The sequence below is a fragment of the Canis aureus genome, chromosome 1 (assembly GCF_053574225.1).
Source record: "Canis aureus isolate CA01 chromosome 1, VMU_Caureus_v.1.0, whole genome shotgun sequence".
NCBI lineage: Eukaryota > Metazoa > Chordata > Mammalia > Carnivora > Canidae > Canis > Canis aureus.
Genome location: NC_135611.1, coordinates 82075879 through 82094856, shown reverse-complemented (window position 1 = coordinate 82094856; position 18978 = coordinate 82075879). Strand labels below are relative to the sequence as shown.

The 18978-nt window shown below is 34.0% G+C and overlaps 1 protein-coding gene across 4 annotated transcripts in view; it reads left to right on the top strand.

Moving 5' to 3' along the window:
• Positions 1-18978, top strand: part of VPS13A (vacuolar protein sorting 13 homolog A) — a 234742-nt gene that overhangs the window by 9699 nt on the left and 206065 nt on the right. For all 4 annotated transcript variants that reach the window (XM_077906342.1, XM_077906335.1, XM_077906353.1 and 1 more), the window contains exons 2-5: positions 7832-7875; positions 10037-10079; positions 12779-12874; positions 13343-13444. In XM_077906342.1, coding sequence (XP_077762468.1) covers positions 7832-7875; positions 10037-10079; positions 12779-12874; positions 13343-13444 — 285 coding nt within the window. The remainder of the gene's footprint in view (positions 1-7831; positions 7876-10036; positions 10080-12778; positions 12875-13342; positions 13445-18978) is intronic.

Below are 18978 nucleotides of genomic sequence, written 5' to 3'. Positions count from 1 at the left end.
TGCACCAATTTACATTCCTACCAACAATGTAGGAGGGTTCCTTTTTCTCCACATCCTCACTAACACTTATTTCTTGTCTTTTTTTTTTCCCCCTAAAGATTTTATTTACTTGAGAGAGAAAGAGAGAGCATGAGGAGGTGGGGAAGAGGAGCAGAGGGAGAGGGAAAAAGCAGACTCCCCATAGAGCAGTGAATCTGATAGGGAGGAGGCTGATCCCAGGACCCTGAGATCATGACCTGAGCCAAAGCCAGCCTCTTAACTGATTGAGCCACCCAGGTGCCCCTCTTGTCTTTTTGAGTCTAACCTTTCTGACAGGTGGGAAATAATATCTTTGTTGTTGTTGTTTTAAAGATTTTATTTAGTTACTCATGAGAGATAGAGAGAGAGAGAGAGATTGATTGAGAGGCAGAGGGAGAAGCAGGCTCCATGCAGGGAGCCTGAGTCTCTCAGCCTGAAGGCAGCACTAAACCACTGAACCACCCGGGCTGCCTTCTTACTTGGTTTTGATTCACATTTACCTGATGGTGAGTGATATTGAGCGTCGTTTCATGTGTCTGTTGGTCATCTGTAAGTCATCTTTGAAAACCTGTTCCTTAAGGTCCTCTGCTGTTTTTAATTGGATTATTATTAGTATTTTTGGTGTTCTATTGTATAAATTTTTTTATATATCTTGGATATTAATTCTTCACTAGATATATCATTAGAAAATATCTTCTCTCATTCTGTAGATTGCCTTTTTGTTGATGGTTTCCTTTGTTATGCAAAAACCTTTTATTTTGGTGTAGTGCCAATAGTTTATTTTTGCGTTTTGTTTTCCTTGCCTTAGGACATTATACCTAGAACAATGTTTCTATGGTGATGTCCAAGAAAATACTGCTTGTAGTTTCTTCCAGGAGTTTTATGATTTCAGGTCCTGCATTTTAAGTCTTTAATCCACTTTGAGTTATTTTTATGTATGGTGTAAGAAAGTGTTCCATCTAGGTTCATTCTTTTTCAGTAGCTGTCCACTCTTCCCAGCACCTTTTGATGAAGAAGCTGTCTTCCCTCCATTGTATATTCTTGTTTCCTTTGTGGTAGATTAATTCACCATATAGGCATGGGTTTATTTCTGGGCTCTCTATTCTGTTCCATTGATCTGTGGGTCTGTTTTTGTGCCAGTATCGTACTGTTTTGATTAGTACCACTTCATAGTATAACTTGAAACCTGAGATTCGGTACCATCAGCCTTGTTCTTTCTCAAGATTGCTTTGGCTATTTGGGCTTATAGTGGTTCCATACACATTTTAGGGTTATTTGTTTTAGTCTTTTGAAAATGATGATGATGTTGGCATTTTGATAGGAATTGTGTTGAACCTATTGATTGCATTTTGTAATGACATTTTAAGATATTCTGACCCATGAGCATGGACTATTTTTCCATTTGTTGATGTCGTCTTCAGTTTGTTTCATTAGTGTTTTATAGTTTTCAGAGTACAGGTCTTTTACCTCTTTGGTTAGGTTTATTTGTAGGTATTTTATTTTTGGTGAAATTGTAAATGGAATTGTTTTCTTAATTTCTTTTTCTTCTACTTTGTATTAGTGTGTAGAAATACAGTAGATTTCTGCATATTAACTTCGTATCCTGTAAGTTTACTGAATTTATCAGTTCTAATAATTCTTTTGATGGAATTTTTAATGTTTTCTATATCAATATCCTGTCTTCTGCAAGTAATGAAATTTTACTTCTTCTTGCTAATTTGAATGCCTTTTATTTCCTTATCTTGTCTGATTCCTGCAGTTAAGAGTTCCATTATTATGTTGAATAAAAGTGGTGAGAGTGGACACCCTTGTCTTATGCATGGTCTTAAGAGAAATGCTCAGTTTTTCACCAGTGAGCATGATGTTAGCTATGGGCTTTTTGTATATGGCCTTTATTATGTTGAATCTATTTTGTTTTATTGATAATGGATGTTGCATTTTGTAAAATGTTTTTTTTTTTCTGTATTTACTGAGATCATCATAAGGCTTTTATCCCTTCTCTGGTTATTTATTTATTTATTTATTTATTTATTTATTTATTTATTTTATTTATGATAGTCACACACACACAGAGAGAGAGAGAGAGAGGCAGAGACACAGGCAGTGGGAGAAGCAGGCTCCATGTACCGGGAGCCTGACGTGGGACTCGATCCCGGGTCTCCAGGATCGCGCCCTGGGCCAAAGGCAGGCGCTAAACTGCTGCGCCACCCAGGGATCCCTTTTATTTATTATTTATTATTTATGTTTATTTTTTTTTTTACCTTCTCTGGTTAATGTGATATATCACATTGATTGATTTGTGAATATTAAACCACCCTTTTGTCTCTTGTATAACTTACTCAATTGTGGTCCGTGATTTTTTTTTTTTTCTTTAAGGTATTGTTGGATTTGGTTTGCTAATATTTTGTTGAGGATTTCTACATCTATGTTCATCAGTAATATTGGCTTGTGGTTTTCTTTCTTTTTTTTTTTTTTTTTTAAAGATTTTACTTATTCATGAGAGAGACTGAGAAAGAGGCAGAGACGTAGGCAGAGGGGGAAGCAGGCTCCCCGTGGTGAGCCTGATGTGGGACTCCCATCCCAGGACCCCGTTGCATTCCTATGGTGTCAGTTATTTTCATGTTAACCATTTTTAAGTGTACAATTCAGAGGCATTAAGTGTATTCATGTTGTATAGCTATCACCACCATCCATCTCTTTTCATCTTGCATAACTGAAACATTGTGCCTATTGAGGAATAACTACTCATTTTCCCTACTCTCAGCTCCTGGCAACTATTATTCTATTTCCTATCTCTGTGAATTTGACTATACAAGCAAGACACCTCATATAAGTGTTATCATATAACATTTATCTTTTTGTGTTTGGCTTATTTTACTACCTACAATGTCTTCAAGGTTCATCTCTGTTATATTGTATATCAGAATTTCATTCATTTTTAAAGCTGAACAATATTAAATGTATATGCCACATTTTGTTTCTCCATTCATTTGTAAATAGACACATAGATTGCTTCCACCTTTTGGCTATTTTGAATCATGGTGCTACAAACATGAGCATGGAAATATACCTTTGAGTCCCTGCTTTCAAATATTTTGGTATATACTCACAAGTGGGATTGCTGGGTTTATATATGTTGGGTTTTTTTTTTTTTTTTTTTTTTTAGTTTTTTGAGGAACTATCCTACTGCTTTCCATATGCACTATTTTAGATTTTCACTGATTGTGCACAAGGGTTCTAATTTCTCCACATTCTCAGAAACTTGTTATTTTCTCTTTTGTTTATAGTAGCCATCCCCCTCCCATGGATGTGAGGTATTATCTTGTTTATTTCACTTCCATTTCTCTGATGATTAGTTCTGTCAAACATCTTTCCTTTTGGTTCATGGCCATTTGTAGGTCTTTGAAAAAAAATGTCTTTTTGAAGACCTTTTGGCCATCCTTTATTTAATTGGGTTGCCTTTTTTAAAAATTGAGTTTTAGGAGTTTATATATTATGAATATCGACCTTTTATCAGATACGTGATTTGAAAATACTGTTGCCTTTTAACTGTTGATGATGTTCTATGATGCACAAAAGTTTTTAATTTTGATGAAGTCCAGATCATTGTTTTGTTGCTTCCTGTGTTTTTGGTGTCAAATCCATCCAAAAGAAATCATTGCCAAATCAACTATAATGGGACTTTTCATCTATACTTTTCTCTTAAATTTTTTATAGTTTTAGATCTGAATTTTGAGTCTTTGATCTACTTTCAGTTAATTTTTGGGATGGTGCATGGTAATTCAACTTCCTTCTTTTTAAAATGAATATCATTTTCCAATACTTTTTGGTAACCTTTCCAAGTTAAGTAGTCTTGGCAGCCCTGTCAGCATCATTTGACTGTATATGTGAGAATTTATTTCTTTGCTCTCTGTTCTATTCCATTGGTCTACGTGTTTGTATACTGGTGCCACACTGTTTTGATTACTATGTTTTTGTATTAAATTTTGAAATTAGGAAGAGTGAGACTTCCAATTTTTCTTCACCCCTCTTTTTTAAAAGATTATTTTAACAATGGGGGTGTCCCTTGTGATTCCGCATTAATTTAAAGATGGATTTTTTGATTTCTACAAAAACTGGGATTTTAATGTGGGTTGTATTGACTCTGTAGTTTTCTTTGAGTAGTATTGTCATCTTAACAATATTAAGTCTTCCAGTCTATGAGCATGTCTTCCTGGTTGTGTGTGCCTTTAATGTCCTTCAGGAGTATTTTATAGTTTGAAGGTACAAATCATTCACCCCTGTGGCTAAGTTTATTCCCAAATATTTTATTATTTACTGTGATATTTTAAATGGAATTGTTTCTTGATTTTTATTTTGGACTATTCATTGTTAGTATAAAGAAACAACTGATTTTTGTGTTTTGATTTTGTATTTGGCAATATTGCAGAATTCATTTATTCTAGCATTTTTTTATGGTGAATTTAGGATTTTCTTCACATAAGATTATGTTGTTAGTGAATAGAGATAATTTTACTTCTTCCTTTCCAACGTGGATGCCTTTTACTTTGTCCACTTGCTTTGGCTAGGACTTTCAGTACTATGTTTAATGAAATTGGCAAAAGCCTGCACCCTTTTTTTGTTCCTGATGAGGAAAAGACCTGTTTTTCGCTATTGAATATGATCACTGTGAGTTTATAATGTGTGGCTTCTGTTATATTGAGGTTGTTTTCTTTTAATCCTAATATATTGAGTGTTTTTTCATGAAAGTGTATTGAAAAATTTCTAATGCTTTTTCTTCATTGATTGAGATGATCATATGTTTTTATCCCCCCTTCATTTTGTTAATGTGGTGTATTACATTGATTTTTTTCTTATGTTAAACCATCCTTGCCTTCTAGAAGTAGTATTAGGTCATGGTGTATAATCCTTCTAATGTACTGTTAAATTTTCTTTGCTAATATTTTGTTGAAGATTTTTGTGCCAGTATTCACTGGGGATAATGATCTGTAATTTCCTTGTGGCATCTTTGTGTGGTATCAGATTAATGCTGACCTCATAGATGGCATTTGGAAGTATTTTCCTTCTCCTTAGTTTTTTGGAAGAGTTTGAGAAATGTGTTTTTCTCAAAAGTTTGGTAGACTTCACCAGTGAAACCATTTTGTCGTGGACTTTTGTTGTTGGGAGGCTTTTGATTAGTGATTAAATCTCCTTACTTATTATAGGTCTGTTCTGATTATCTATTTCTTTATGATTCATTACTGGTAGGGTATGTTTTTCTAGGAATTTATCCATTTCATCTAGGGTATCTAATTTGTTGATGTATAGTTTTTCATACTACTCTTTTATAATCTTTTATTTTTTCTGTAAAATTGGTAGTATTCCCTCTTATATTCTTGATTTTAATTATTTTTTCTCTCTTTCTTGGTTCCTCAAAAATACAAACTAACTTTTGGTCTCATCAGTTTTCTCTATTGGGTTTTTTGTTCTCATTTTAGTTCTCTCTGTTCCCCCCCCCCCCCCAAAAGATTTTACCTATGTATTCATGAGAGACACAGAAAGAGAGAGAGAGAGAGAGAGAGACAGAGACAGGGAGAAGCAGGCTCCACGCAGGGAGCCTGATGTGGGACTCTATCCCAGGTCTCCAGGATCCAGCCCCGGGCTGAAGGTGGCGCCAAACCACTGAGCCACCCGGGCTGCCCAGTTCTCTCTGTTCTAAACTTTATTACTCTTGTAGCTTGGGCTTAGTTAATCTCTTCCTATTTTAAAGTGTAAATTTAAGGTGTTAATTTATTTTTTAGTGTAAACACTTAGAGCTGTAAGTTTTTCTGGGGCTGCCTTTATAGCAGCCTATAAATTTTGGTATGTTATGCTTTCATTTTTATTTTTAAGTTTTTAGGTTTTTCTTGTGATTTTTTTTCATTCATTGGTTGAGAGTGTTAATTTCCACTAATTTGTGGATTTCTCAGTTTTAGTTCCATAGATTTTAATTCCATTGTTATCAGAAAAGATACCTTTTAGGATTTCAGCTTCTTAAAATTTATTCAGATATTTTTTTTTTGTTGCCTAATATATGGCCCATCCTGAAGAATGTTCCATGACACTTGAGAAAATTGTGTTCTGCTCTTGTTGAGTAGAACGTTTCATATGTTTTTAAAGTTCCACTTGTTTCCTTTTACATTTTGTTTGTTATTGAAAATTAAATTTTCTAAGTTCTCTGCCTCTATCTTTCCTCCTTTTGGGATTCTTATAAATGCTTATACTGATCCATTGAATGATGCCTCAAGTTTGTTTGCCTCTGTTTACTTTTTTTGAGGAGGGGCATCACTCTACATTTTCAGATGACTTCAAGTTTGCTAATTCGTTCTTTTGTATGTTCAAGTCTGCTTTGGATTGTTCTCTGGTGAATTTTTATTTCAGTTATTCCTTGTACATCTGTCCAGGAATTTGCTTTTTTCTGCTTTCTTTCAAGATTTTTCTTGTTGACCTAATTTACATATAACAATGTGTAAGTTTAAGGTGCACAACACATTGATTTGGTAGTTGTATATTGCAGTATGATTATCACTGTAGTTTCATTAACACCTCTATCATGTCGAATAATCATTTCTTTTTTGTGGTAAGAACATTAAAGATCTAATGTCTTTGCAGTTTTGAAATATGTAATACAGTAGTACTGTTGACTATAATGCATAATGCTGTGCATTAGATCTCCAGAACTTACTCATCTCCTAGTTGCAAGTTTGTATCTTTTAATTTCCCCAGTTCCCTTATATCCTAGCCCCTGGTAACCATGTTCCTACTCTAAGAGTTCAGCTTTTTCAGATTTTACCCAAAAACAGTACCATACAATATTTCTCTTTCTGTGTCTGGCTTATCTCAGTAAGCATAATGCCCTTAAAGTCCATCTATGTTGTCACATTGGCAGGATTTCATTCTTTATCATGGCTGAATAATTTCCATTGTGTGTATTTATATCACATCACATCTTTATCCATTCATCTGTTGATGGACAGTTAATATCTTGGCTATTGTGAATAATCAATCCTGTAATAAACATTGGAGGGCAGATATCTTTTCAACGTTTTGTTTTGTTTTTTACTTTGGATATATACCTAAAAGAGGTATTTTGGGATCATATTCAAATTTTTTTTGGTTTGATCTTCTGCAGTTTGATTATGATACTTGTAGATTTTTTAGTATTTCCATGTCTTATGTTCTCTGAGTTTTTTGCATCTGTGGCTTGGTGTTTTTATCATTAATTTTGGGAGAATTTCTCAGTCATTACTACTTAAAAAATTATTTTTCTTCTCTTTTTTTCCTTCTGGTATTCCCATTATACATATGTTATAGCTTTTACAGTTGTCCTACAGCTCTTGGACATTCTGATTAAAATGTTTGTATACATTAACAGTGGGCTATAACTATGGAGTTCAGAATATACAACAAATGATGTTTTGGTCGAACATACATCTTAGACTAGGTTAAAGACTGAGGGTGAGGGACGCCTGAGTGGCTCAGCAGTTGAGCATATGCCTTTAGCCCAGGGCGTGATCCCAGGATCCGGGATAGATTCCCACATTGGGCTCCTTGCAGTGTGCCTCCTCCCTTGGCCTGTGTCTCAGCCTCTCTTTCTCTGTCTCTCATGAATAAATAAATAAAATCTTAAAAAAAAAAAAAAGACTGAGGGTGAACTAATAAATGAAATTATAGATTATTTTCTGTTATGCATATTATAATTTTTATATCATTTATAACATTTAAGGATGAAGTATGCCTTATTAAAATGGAAAGCATTGTATATTTTAATTTTATTTAAAAAAATTTTTTTTAGGAGCTGTGGCCTTGAAGAATCTTGAAATTAAAGAAAATGCTCTGGTACGTTTTTTTAAATTTTAAAGTTCTATTTATATATTTTAGAGACAGCATGAATGAGAGTGAAGGAGGTTAGAGGAGTGGGAGAGGGAAAGAGAATCTTCAGCAGACTCTCTGCTGAGTGGGTAACCTGACATAGGGCTTGATTGATCCCATGACCCTGAGATCATGACCTGCCTGAGCTGAAATCAAGAGTTGGACACTTAACACCAACCAACATGCAGGCACCCTTCTGGTAGGTTTTGAGTATAAGAAATTTGTGATTCAGTGCATTTACAACTATATAGACTTCTTGATTTATTTTGTTGTCTTAAGTTATTCAAGTTCGAGAAAATTTTTTGAAAATAATTTTTGCAAAATGAATTTTATACAAAGTGGACTTTGAATCTCAACACAAATTGACAGCGTGATTTTCCTCATTTAAAAATATTTCCAATTTTTTTTCTTTTTATATGATTTTATTTTAAATGGTTAATTTCTAATCATCTTCAAATTTTCTTTTAATGACGTGGTAACCACATTTTTTTACCTGAGAATTCAGTGATATTAACTACATTCATGATGTTGTACAACCATCAACCAATATCTTTTCCTGTAACTTTTTTGTTAGGTCATAGGAAACCCAATAACCATTAAGAAACAACTTCCATTCCTGCTCCTTGTAGACCCTGTTAACTATTTCTTGTAGCTCATATAAGTGAAATCATGCTATGTTTGCCATGTTGTATTTGCATACCTCACTTAGGATAATTCCTTTAAGGTTTGTCCATGTTGTTGTTTGTATCAGAACATCATTTCTTTTTGTGGCTGCATAATATCCCACTATATCTGTATGCCACATTTTGTTTATCCATTCATATGTTGATGGACAGTTGAGTTGTTTCTTCTGCATTTTGGCTTTTGTGAGTAACGCTGGTATAACATTTGCAATATGCATATCTGTTCAGTTCCTTATTTTTAGTTCCTGTGGGTAAATACCTATCAGTGGAATTCCTGGATTTTATGGTAATTTTATGTTTAGCTTTTTCAAGAACTGCATTCTTGTTTTCCATGGTAGTTGAACCATTTTATATTCCACCACCAACATATGTAATTTCCACTTTATCCACATCCTTGCTAACATTTATTTTTTTAATGTTCTTTTTAAAAAATTTTAAGTGTACTCCTCAGTGTGGGACTTGAACTCATGACCCAAAGATCAAGAGTCACATGCTCTACTGACTGATCCAGCCAGGCACTATTTTTTGTTTTTTTGATAATACCCATTTTTAAAAAATATTTTATTTATTTATGAGAGACAGAGAGAGAGAGAGGCAGAGACACAGGCAGAGGGAGAAGCAGGCTCCATGCAGGGAGCCCAATGCAGGACTCGATCCCGTGTCTCCAGGATCAGGCCCTGGGCGGAAGGTGGCGCTAAATCGCTGAGCCACCTGGGCTGCCCAACTTCATCCCATTCTTTATGTTGCCTTATGCCTCTGTTGACAGTATCCTTTGATGCACTAATGTTTTTAATTTGGTGAAATTTCATCTGGTTTTCTTTTTCTTTTGTTGGCTGTGTCATTGATATGATCCAAGAAATCATTGCCAGATCTAGTGTCAAGATTTTACCATGTTTTCTTCTAAGGGTTTTGTAGTTTTGGTTCTAATGTTTAGGTCTTATGTCCATCTTGAGTTAATTTTTATATATAGTTATAAGGTAAGGGTCTAACCTCATTCTTTTGTGTGTGGATATCCAGTTTCCTAAGCACCACTTTTTGAAAAGGTTGTCCTTTTCCCCGTTGGATGGGGAGAAATTTGAGGGTGGGGATATTTTTTGCAAAATGGCATATTAACCTCCCTACAAGTTAGTTCACTTAGTTCAGTGAAATTCCTCACCTCTGTTACCCCCACCCCATACAATGTAAAAGCAGTATGATTTTTGGCATGAGTGACTTAGGTGGTCTGTATTACTGTAGAACTATCCCTTTTTTTATTTAAAAATGATCAGTCTTCCTGAATTTTGTGGATTGAAAATAATACTATAATTGTGTATCTATAAATTTAATATTTGAGGACAAAGAGAAGGTGTAGGTTAACTTACACACTTTAAATAATTTTGGGAAGAAAATAGTCTGTTTTGTTGGCCTGTATATGTACTAATATTTTATATATGATGTTTTTGTAGAGTCAACTGGATGTACCATTTAAAGTTAAAGTTGGTCATATAGGTAAGCTGTGCTGCTTATTTGAATGTCCTCCTGGTTGGGCATACAATAAGAATGATATGCTTAGTATGTCTTTAATTTGATATTTTTAATGTTTCTGCATTAATCAAAAATCATGGAGAACTTAGGTGGGTAACTTAAAATTACTGTGTGGTCCGTATACCCTTGTTTAAAAACTATGAAATTATATATCTTATTAGGTGTTAAAATGAGCTAATCCACAGGGAATGTGTTAAATCTAATAGCATAACTGTCTGTCTTGGTTTCTTAGGTTTCTGACTAGTGATTGCTATATTCTCATTGACCATGGATATATGGTGTAAGGAGTCAGGTCTAGATCATCTAGGCAGTGCGGCCAGAAACTTAGTTTCTGAGGTTGTTTGCATACCTCTCCTACCTCTCCTCTGTCCTAGCAGCTGTCATTCTTTCTTTTTTTTTTTCCTTTAGAGAGTGAGCATTTTTTTATTCTTTATTTTTAATTAATTAATTAATTAATTAATTCATTCATTCATTCATAGACACAGAGAGAGAGGCAGAGACACAGGCAGAGGGAGAAGCGGGCTCCATGCAGGGAACCCGATGTGGGACTCGATCCCGTGGGACTCGATCCCGGGTCTCCAGGATCACACCCCAGGCTGCAGGCGGCGCTAAATGCTGTGCCACCGGGGCTGCCTGCAGCTGTCATTCTTTAATATGATTATTTTTTTTCTTGTACTAGACAACAAGTTTCTTAAGTCAATTTTATTTTTATTCTTACTACTAGTACAATACGTGGCATATAATAAGGATAAAATTTGTTGAGTGAAAGAAATACACATTTTCAAATGAGCAGTATAGGGTTACAACTAGTTTTAATGCTATCTTTTTTAAAGATTTTATTTGAGGAGGATGGGGAATGAGAGGGAGAGAGTGGTAGGGAGAGGGAATCTTCAAGCCAGCCCAAGCCAAAACCAAGAGTTGGAGGCTCAACTGACTGAGGTGCCCCTTCCCTTGCTGCTATTAGATGTTGTTAATCTCAACTGATCTTTCAACTTTTTTTCATTTAGCATGTAGAATTACACATATAGCAAGTGTAAATATATACATATTTTTAAAGCATTTGTATTTGAAAGATTTTTAGGATTGCCTTTGTTTATATTTTTGTGTATTTTCCAAATTTTCTAGAAGTCTGTACCTTATAATGGGAGGAAAAAAACTGTTTTTGTTTTTAAAATTTACTGGTGAAAATGGTACATTAGTAACTTTGTGTTTCTTTGATTACTTTAATGCTATTTTGTTACTGTTCTCTGTTTTGTTTATTTACTCTTGGATTATTAATATATGTGTGTATAAGCAGTCTACCTGGTAGATTTATAAATTGTATCAGATTTATCACAATTATTTTTTTCTAATGTGTTAATTTCATTCTGGTTATATTTTAGACCATACACAGATTTGAAATGGGTGCTATCTTCTCTGATTTAAACACTCAGAAAATCATCCATTTCTTATAAATCAGATCGTTTGTTTTATTCTGGATTGACATAAAATGAAATCTTTTTTTTTTTAATATATTTTAATTTTAAAAAAAAATTTATTTATGATAGTCACAGAGAGAGAGAGAGAGAGAGGCAGAGACATAGGCAGAGGGAGAAGCAGGCTCCATGCACTAGGAGCCCGACGTGGGATTCGATCCCGGGTCTCCAGGATCATGCCCTGGGCCAAAGGCAGGCGCCAAACCGCTGCACCACCCAGGGATCCCTATAAAATGAAATCTTTTACTCATTTGGATTTTTTTTAAACATGGAATTTTGGGGTTATGTGATGGGATAAATCTAGGTAGATTTTTTTTCCCTTCCCCAAAAGCTAGCCAGTTAATGCAACTGTCATGTCGGTAATCTTTCCCTTTCTAGTCATGGCAGCTATTTCTAAATGAAGAGACTCATGGTTTATAAAAAGTCTTGAAGAATTTAAAAACTATTATGGATATTTTCTTTTTTTTAATCACCTCCCCCTTACTTCTATTATGGAAATACTCTAAATTCACAAGATAGAATCAATATAATGAATACTTTACATCACATTTTTTAGTTTTAAGAAGTCTAATGCTTTAAAAAATACTTTGCTTTTGGATTGTAGTAAAACATTTTCACTGAGTTTGAATGGTTTTCTAATCTTGTCCATAACCCTTGATTATTACCATAGAAATCTGCACATACATTCACTGAATGTTGATAATCATAAACACATGTTATGTTTGTATATATGTATATGTAGTCTCTGAAAAATACACTCAATTTTACTCTGTGGAAAATACACTTACATATATGAGATATACAGTAAATTTTATAGACTATCTTTTGAAAGTGTTATGTAAATTCTTATAGTGATTTAGAGTAATAATTGGAGAAATCAAAGTTATGCCAAAGATTATTGGTTAATGGCAGAAAAGCATTGTTACATTTGTGTTGCAGATTGCTGTAAATAGAAACTTGTAAATTTTTAGAATATCATTTAGTAGTAGATTTTCCAACAGTACTAATACAAATAATTTCAGATTATTACAACAAAGGCTTTTATTGTTTTTGGTTGTAAAACAGCTTTCTGTAAAGTGACTCGTTTGTTATTTTGTTATTTCTACTAATGCCTGACAGACAATAGGCTGGAAGTAAATACAATTGAATGAATAATATTTTTTGTCCTTTTTAAAAAACATCATGTAGGTAATCTTAATCTTATAATTCCATGGAAAAACCTGTATACTCAACCAGTTGAAGCTGTTCTGGGAGACATCTATTTACTCATAGTGCCTTCTTCTAGTAAGTCAAATTTTAAACGTTGGAAATTTAAGTACTTTTATTTGTGGTTGGAAAAATCTTTGATAATTATGTTAAAAATACTTCTGATAAGTTTTTTGGGATACTTTTATATTTATTTTAAAAGACTCTATTTGAGTGAGAGAGTGAGTGAGTGAGAGAGGGAGCAGGAGCAAGGGGAGGAGCAGAGGAAGAAGAAGGAAACTCTGCTGAGCAGGGAGCCTCACTCCCTGCTCCATCCCAGGACACTGGGATCCTGACCTGAGCTGAAGGCAGTTGCTTAACTAACCGCCCACCACCTAGGTGCCCTGCCCTGAGGTACTTCTATATTTAAATTAGCATTTGGAAACTCAAATTAAATTGGTTTTCACTGTAAATTTTTACAGATTTTGAATTAGTGATTATTTTCAACTCAAGGATATTTTTGAAAGAGTATAAAGTAATTAAATATTCGTTTTATGCTTCCTGTAGAAATAAAATACGATCCTTTAAAAGAAGAAAAACAACTCTTGGAAGCAAAACAGCACGAACTGAAACGAATAGAAGAAGCCAAACAAAAAGTAGCTGATCAAGGTAAAGAAAGAAAACAGTAAATAAAAATGGTAATAAAAAACCGAGGAAAGACAAATACTTATCATTTGAATATTACTTTTCTCTGGAGGCATTGAAATTATTTAACAAATATGAAGGAATCTTATTACGTGGGGAATTTTAATGTGGTTTTGTATTTTATTATGTTTACAGAAATTTTACTTATAGAAACTTACCTTATGACAAATAATATACCTACCTTATGAGGGTAAGGTTAGTTTTTAACTGTAATAATTAATTTCATCAAGTATATTTTGTTTTCTAGCTTTATAAAAAAAAATCCCCTATATCAATTCTTAACCTTTTGGAGGTACTTAGTCCTTTGATATATTTGTTTTCCTAAATCTGTTTGTTTATTCTCTGGGTTCATATCCTTTCCTATTTAGCCTAGACCAAAGTCCATTACTTCAACCCTTTTCTCAGTGGAGGAGCTGTCCTGCAGAAAACTAATTCCTTTCCCCTTCTGCAGTGGTCACTATCACCAGGTACTTTTTGTACTCTGTTCTCTCTGGTAAAACTTTCTCCTTAGCATGTAAATATGCTGCAGCCTGTCTTATCTTCAAACACAAAATGATCTTCCTAACCTAGTTATCTGTTTATATCTTCTGTTATTGTAAGCTTCTTAAAAAAGTGTATACTTATATCACCAACCTTGCCATGTATTTTTTTTTCCAATAAAAAAAGTAAAATCTAATAATAAACATTTAACCTCTTGACAAAGAGGTAGAAGCTTTAAAGGAGATTTAATACAATTTTTGGTCACACTTCTTGTAATTGTTTCTTCTCTCAGTTCTTTCATATCCTGTGTAGTTGTTCACTAACATCCCCAATCATCTTTTCTTTTAATTTTTTTTTTTTACTGTGGCATACATATAATAGAGTTTATCATCTTAATAATTTTTAAGTGTACAGCTCCCTGGTATTAAGTACATTTATAAATGTTGTGCAACCATTACTACCATCCATCTTCATGTCTCTCTTCTTGTAAAATTGAAACGCTATACCCATTAAACAATAACCCACCCATTCCACCCCCCTCACTTCCAACCTCTGGCAACCACAATTCTACTTTCTTGTCTATCGTTTTGAATACTCTGAGTACTACATATAAGTGGAATCATATAACTTGTCTTTTTCCGATTGGCTTATTTCACTTAGCATCATGTCTTCAAGATTTGTCCATGTTGTAGCATATGTCAGAATATTTAGCTGAATATTCCATTTTTTGTATATATCACATTTTGCCCGTTCACCCATCAGTGGACACTTGGGTTGTTCCTGTGCTTTAGCTATTGTGATTAATGCTGCTCTGAACATGGGAGTACGAATATTTCTTTGAGATTGCTTTCAGGTTTTTTTGAGTATGTACACAGAAGTGGAGTTGCTGGATCTGTAGTAATTGTACTATATTATTGACTTTTTGAGGGATCACTATACCGTTTTCAACAGGGTCTTGTATGATTTTACATTTTCACCAACAGTGCACAAAGGTTCCAATTCCTTCACATCCTTGCCTGTGGTGGTTATTTTGTCTTTTTTTTCATGGTAGCATCCTAATGGAGATGAAGTGGCATCTCTTTTCACATGCTTATTGGCCATTTGTATATCTTCTTTGGAGAAGTGTCTATTTGTATATCTTTTTTGGAGAAGTGTATATCTTCTTGGAGAAGTATCTTTTGCTCATCTTTTAATTGGGTTGTCTTTTTTGTTTTTGTTGGGTGGTAGGAGTTCTTTATGTATTCTGGATGTTAACCCCTTACTAAATACATGATCTGCAAGTTTTATCCCATTCTTTGTGTAACTATTCTGTTGATAGTGTCCTATGCACAAAATTTTTAAATTTCCATGAAATTCATTTTGTCATCTTCTATTGCTTGTGCCTTGGTGTCCTATGCAAGAAATCATTGCCAAATCCAGTATCATGCAGCTTTGGTCCTATATTTTCCTCTAAGAGTTTTAAAGTTATAGGTCTTTAATTAATTAATTAATTTATGATTTTATTTATTCATGAGAGAGGGAGAGAGAGAGAGAGGCAGAGACACAGGCAGAGAGAGAAGCAGGCTCCATGCAGGGAGCCCAATGTGGGACCTGATCCCCAGACTCTAGGATCACACCTTAGGCCGAAGGCAGGCACCCAACCACTGAGCTACCCTGAGACACCTTAGGTCTTAAATTTAAATCTTAGTTACATTTTGAGTTAATTTTTGTATATATTTGTAGATAAGGCTCCAACTTTATTCTCTTGCTGTGGATATCTTGATATCCAGTCTTCCCAGCATCATTTATTAAAATTACTATCCATTCCTGATTGAATAGTCTTGGCCCCTTTTAAAAAATCATTTGACTATATATGCAAGGGTTTATTCTGTGTGCTCAGTTCTATTTCATTTGTTTACATGTCCGCATGACAGTACCACTTTGTTTTGATTACTGTAGCTGTGTTGTAAATATTAAAATCAGGAAATGTGTAAGTCTTTCAGCTTTGTTCTTTTTCAAGATTGTTTTTTGCTCTGTGAGAGCCCCTTGAGATTCCTTATGAATTTTAGAATGCGTTTTTCTGTTTCTTCATAAAGTATAATTGGGATTTTCATAAGGATTGCTTTGAATCCATGGATTGTTTTGGGTAGTGTTGACATACTAACAGTGTTTTTCAATCCATGAACTTGGAATGTGTTTCCCTCTGTTTATATCTTTTAAAATATCTTTTGATACGGTTTTGTAATTTTTAGTGTACAAATCTTTTACTTCCTTGGTTCTGTTAGTCTCAAAGTTATTTTTTTTTCTTTTTGATGCTATTGTAAAGGGAATTGTTTCTGTGATTTCCCTCCTCAGATTCTTCATTGTTAGGGAATTAATACGAAATTGATTTTTTAATTTTTTTTGGAGAGTAAGAGAGAGTGTGTGTGTGCATGTATGCGAGCGTGGGGAGGGGCAGAGGGAGAAGGACAGAAAGAATCCCAAGCAGGCTCTATGTTCAACATGGAGCTCAAGGCAGGGCTCAATTTCATGACCCTGAGATCATGACCTGAGCTGAAATTAGGAGTTGGTTCCTCAACCAACTGAGCCACTTTGGCACCCCTGCAATTGATTTTTTTGTGTTGACTACTTTGCTGAGTTTATTGGTTTTAACAGTTGCTTTGTTGGGTAGTTAGCATTTTCTTCATATAAGATCATATTGTCTATGAACAGAAATAATTTTACTTCTTCCTTTCTGATTAGGATGCCTTTTGTTTCTTTTTCTCTTGTAATTACTCTGGCTATACTTTCCAGTATTATGTTGAATAAAAATGAACAAAACTGGACATTTTTGCTGTCTCTGATTTTTCAAGGGAAAGCTTTCAGCCTTAACATTAAGTATGATGTTTGATGTGGGCTTTTTCTAGATGATCTTTATTATGTTGAGGTAGTTTCTTTCTAGTCCTAGTTTGTTGACTCCTTATTATGAAAGTATTGAAGTTTGTCAAATATTTTTTCATTAATTGAGATGATCATATATATATATATATATATATATATATATATATATATTTTATTTGGTAAATGTGGTGTAGTACATTGATTTTGATATATCTACTCATCCTTCCAGTCTAGCAATAAATTGTGAGTCATGGCACATAATCTTCTTAACGTGCTGTTGAATTTTATTTGTTGGTATTTTAGTATTTGCATCAATACTTATCAGGTATATCTGTAGTTTTCTTGTAGTATCTTTGTGAAGCTTTGATATCAGATCAATGCTGACCTCATACATTGAGTTTGGAATCTTTAATTTTTTTTGAGGAGTTTGAAAAGATTGATGTTTTTATTTAAGTGTTTGGTAGAATTCATCAGTTAAGCCATCAGTTCCAGGGCTTTTATTTGTCATGAGAGTTTAGGTCACTGATTCAGTTTCCTTACCAGTTATATGTATATTCAAATTTTTAATTTCTTTGTAATTTTGTCTTGGTAGTTTTGTGGTTCTAGGAGTTCCTTTCATCTAGTTAATCCAGTTTGTTAGCATGCAATTATTCATAGTATTTATAATCCTTCTTAGGTCTGTAGCATTTGTAGTAATATTCCCACTCTTACATGTTATTTTGGTATTTGGAGTCTTTTTTCTTTTTTTCTTGGTCCACTTAGTCCACTTAGATATTTTTCAGTTTTGTTGACCTTTTCAAAAAACCAACTTCAAGGCACCTGTGAGTGGCTCAGTGGTTGAGCATCTGCCTTTGGCTCAGGTTGTGATCGCTGGGTACTGGGATCAAGTCCTGCATCAGGCTTGCCGTGGGGAACCTGCTTTCTCCCTCTGCCTATGTCTCTGCCTCTCTGTATGTGTCTCTCATGAATAAATAAATAAAATATTTAGAACAAAACAAACCCAATTTCAGGTCTCATTTGTTTTCTATTGGTTTTATATTTAGGTTACCTCTACTTAAATCTTAATTTTCTCTTCTAGCTTTCGATTTAGTTTGTCCTTTTTTCCCCTAGTTGTTTAAGTTGTAAGGTAAGTTATTTTAAGAACTTTTTGTTTTTTATAGCTATAAATTTCCTTTTTAATACTTTTTTATTGTGTCCCATAAGTTTTGGTATGCTACATTTTTGTTTTCATATCTCTGTTGTTTAATTTCCCTTATGATTTATTCTGTGATCCATCGGTGATTTTAAGTTTGTTTTAATTTCCACAAACATGTGAATTTTCCAATTTAATTTCTGTGTTTTATTTCTGACTTTATTCTGATGTGGTCTGAGATGATACTTTGCTTGGTATCTATATTTTTAAATCTGTTGAGACCTAATTTGTGTCCTAATATGTGGACTATCATGGAAACTGTCTTAAGTGTATCTAAGAAGAATGAAGATGCTGCTCTTGTGGAATCGTTATGTATATTATACGTGTGTTAAATCTAGTTCGTTTATTGGCTAAGTCTTCTGTTACCTTATCTTCCGTCTGGTTGTTTTTTGTTTGTTTGTTCTTACACATTTTTATTTATTCATTCATGAGAGATACAGAGAAAGAGGTAGAGATGTAGGCAGAGGGAGAAGCAGGCTCCCCCAGGGAGCCTGATGTGGTACTCAGTCCCAGGAACCTGGGATCACGACCAGAGCCAAAGGCAGATGCTCAACCACTGAGCCACCCCGGTTCCCCAGGCTTTTGCTTTTTGAAAATTATTTTCATCTTATCAAAATAATATATATAGCTTTGAAAGTTAATAAGTAATATAGCACCCATAATTAAAGCAAAAATGTTGTCTTCTGGCTTAGCCCCTAAGCCTACTCCATATAGACCTACTTGAAAGTTTTAGATCTTTTTTGCATTTATTTTCTTCACAGTAAATTCTTGCTTCTCACTAGAATGGAAAGGTACTGGAAGTCTAACTACTAATTACACAGACTTAACCAATCCTTGTATTATCATCCTTTTCCTACCATTTATGTTTTCTGAGGATTCAGTTTCTGAATTTTGCCAGGGTTCTGGGTTTTGAGTCATCTTTATCATTGGCATCTCCATTTATAGACATTTAGGATCAAATTGCTTC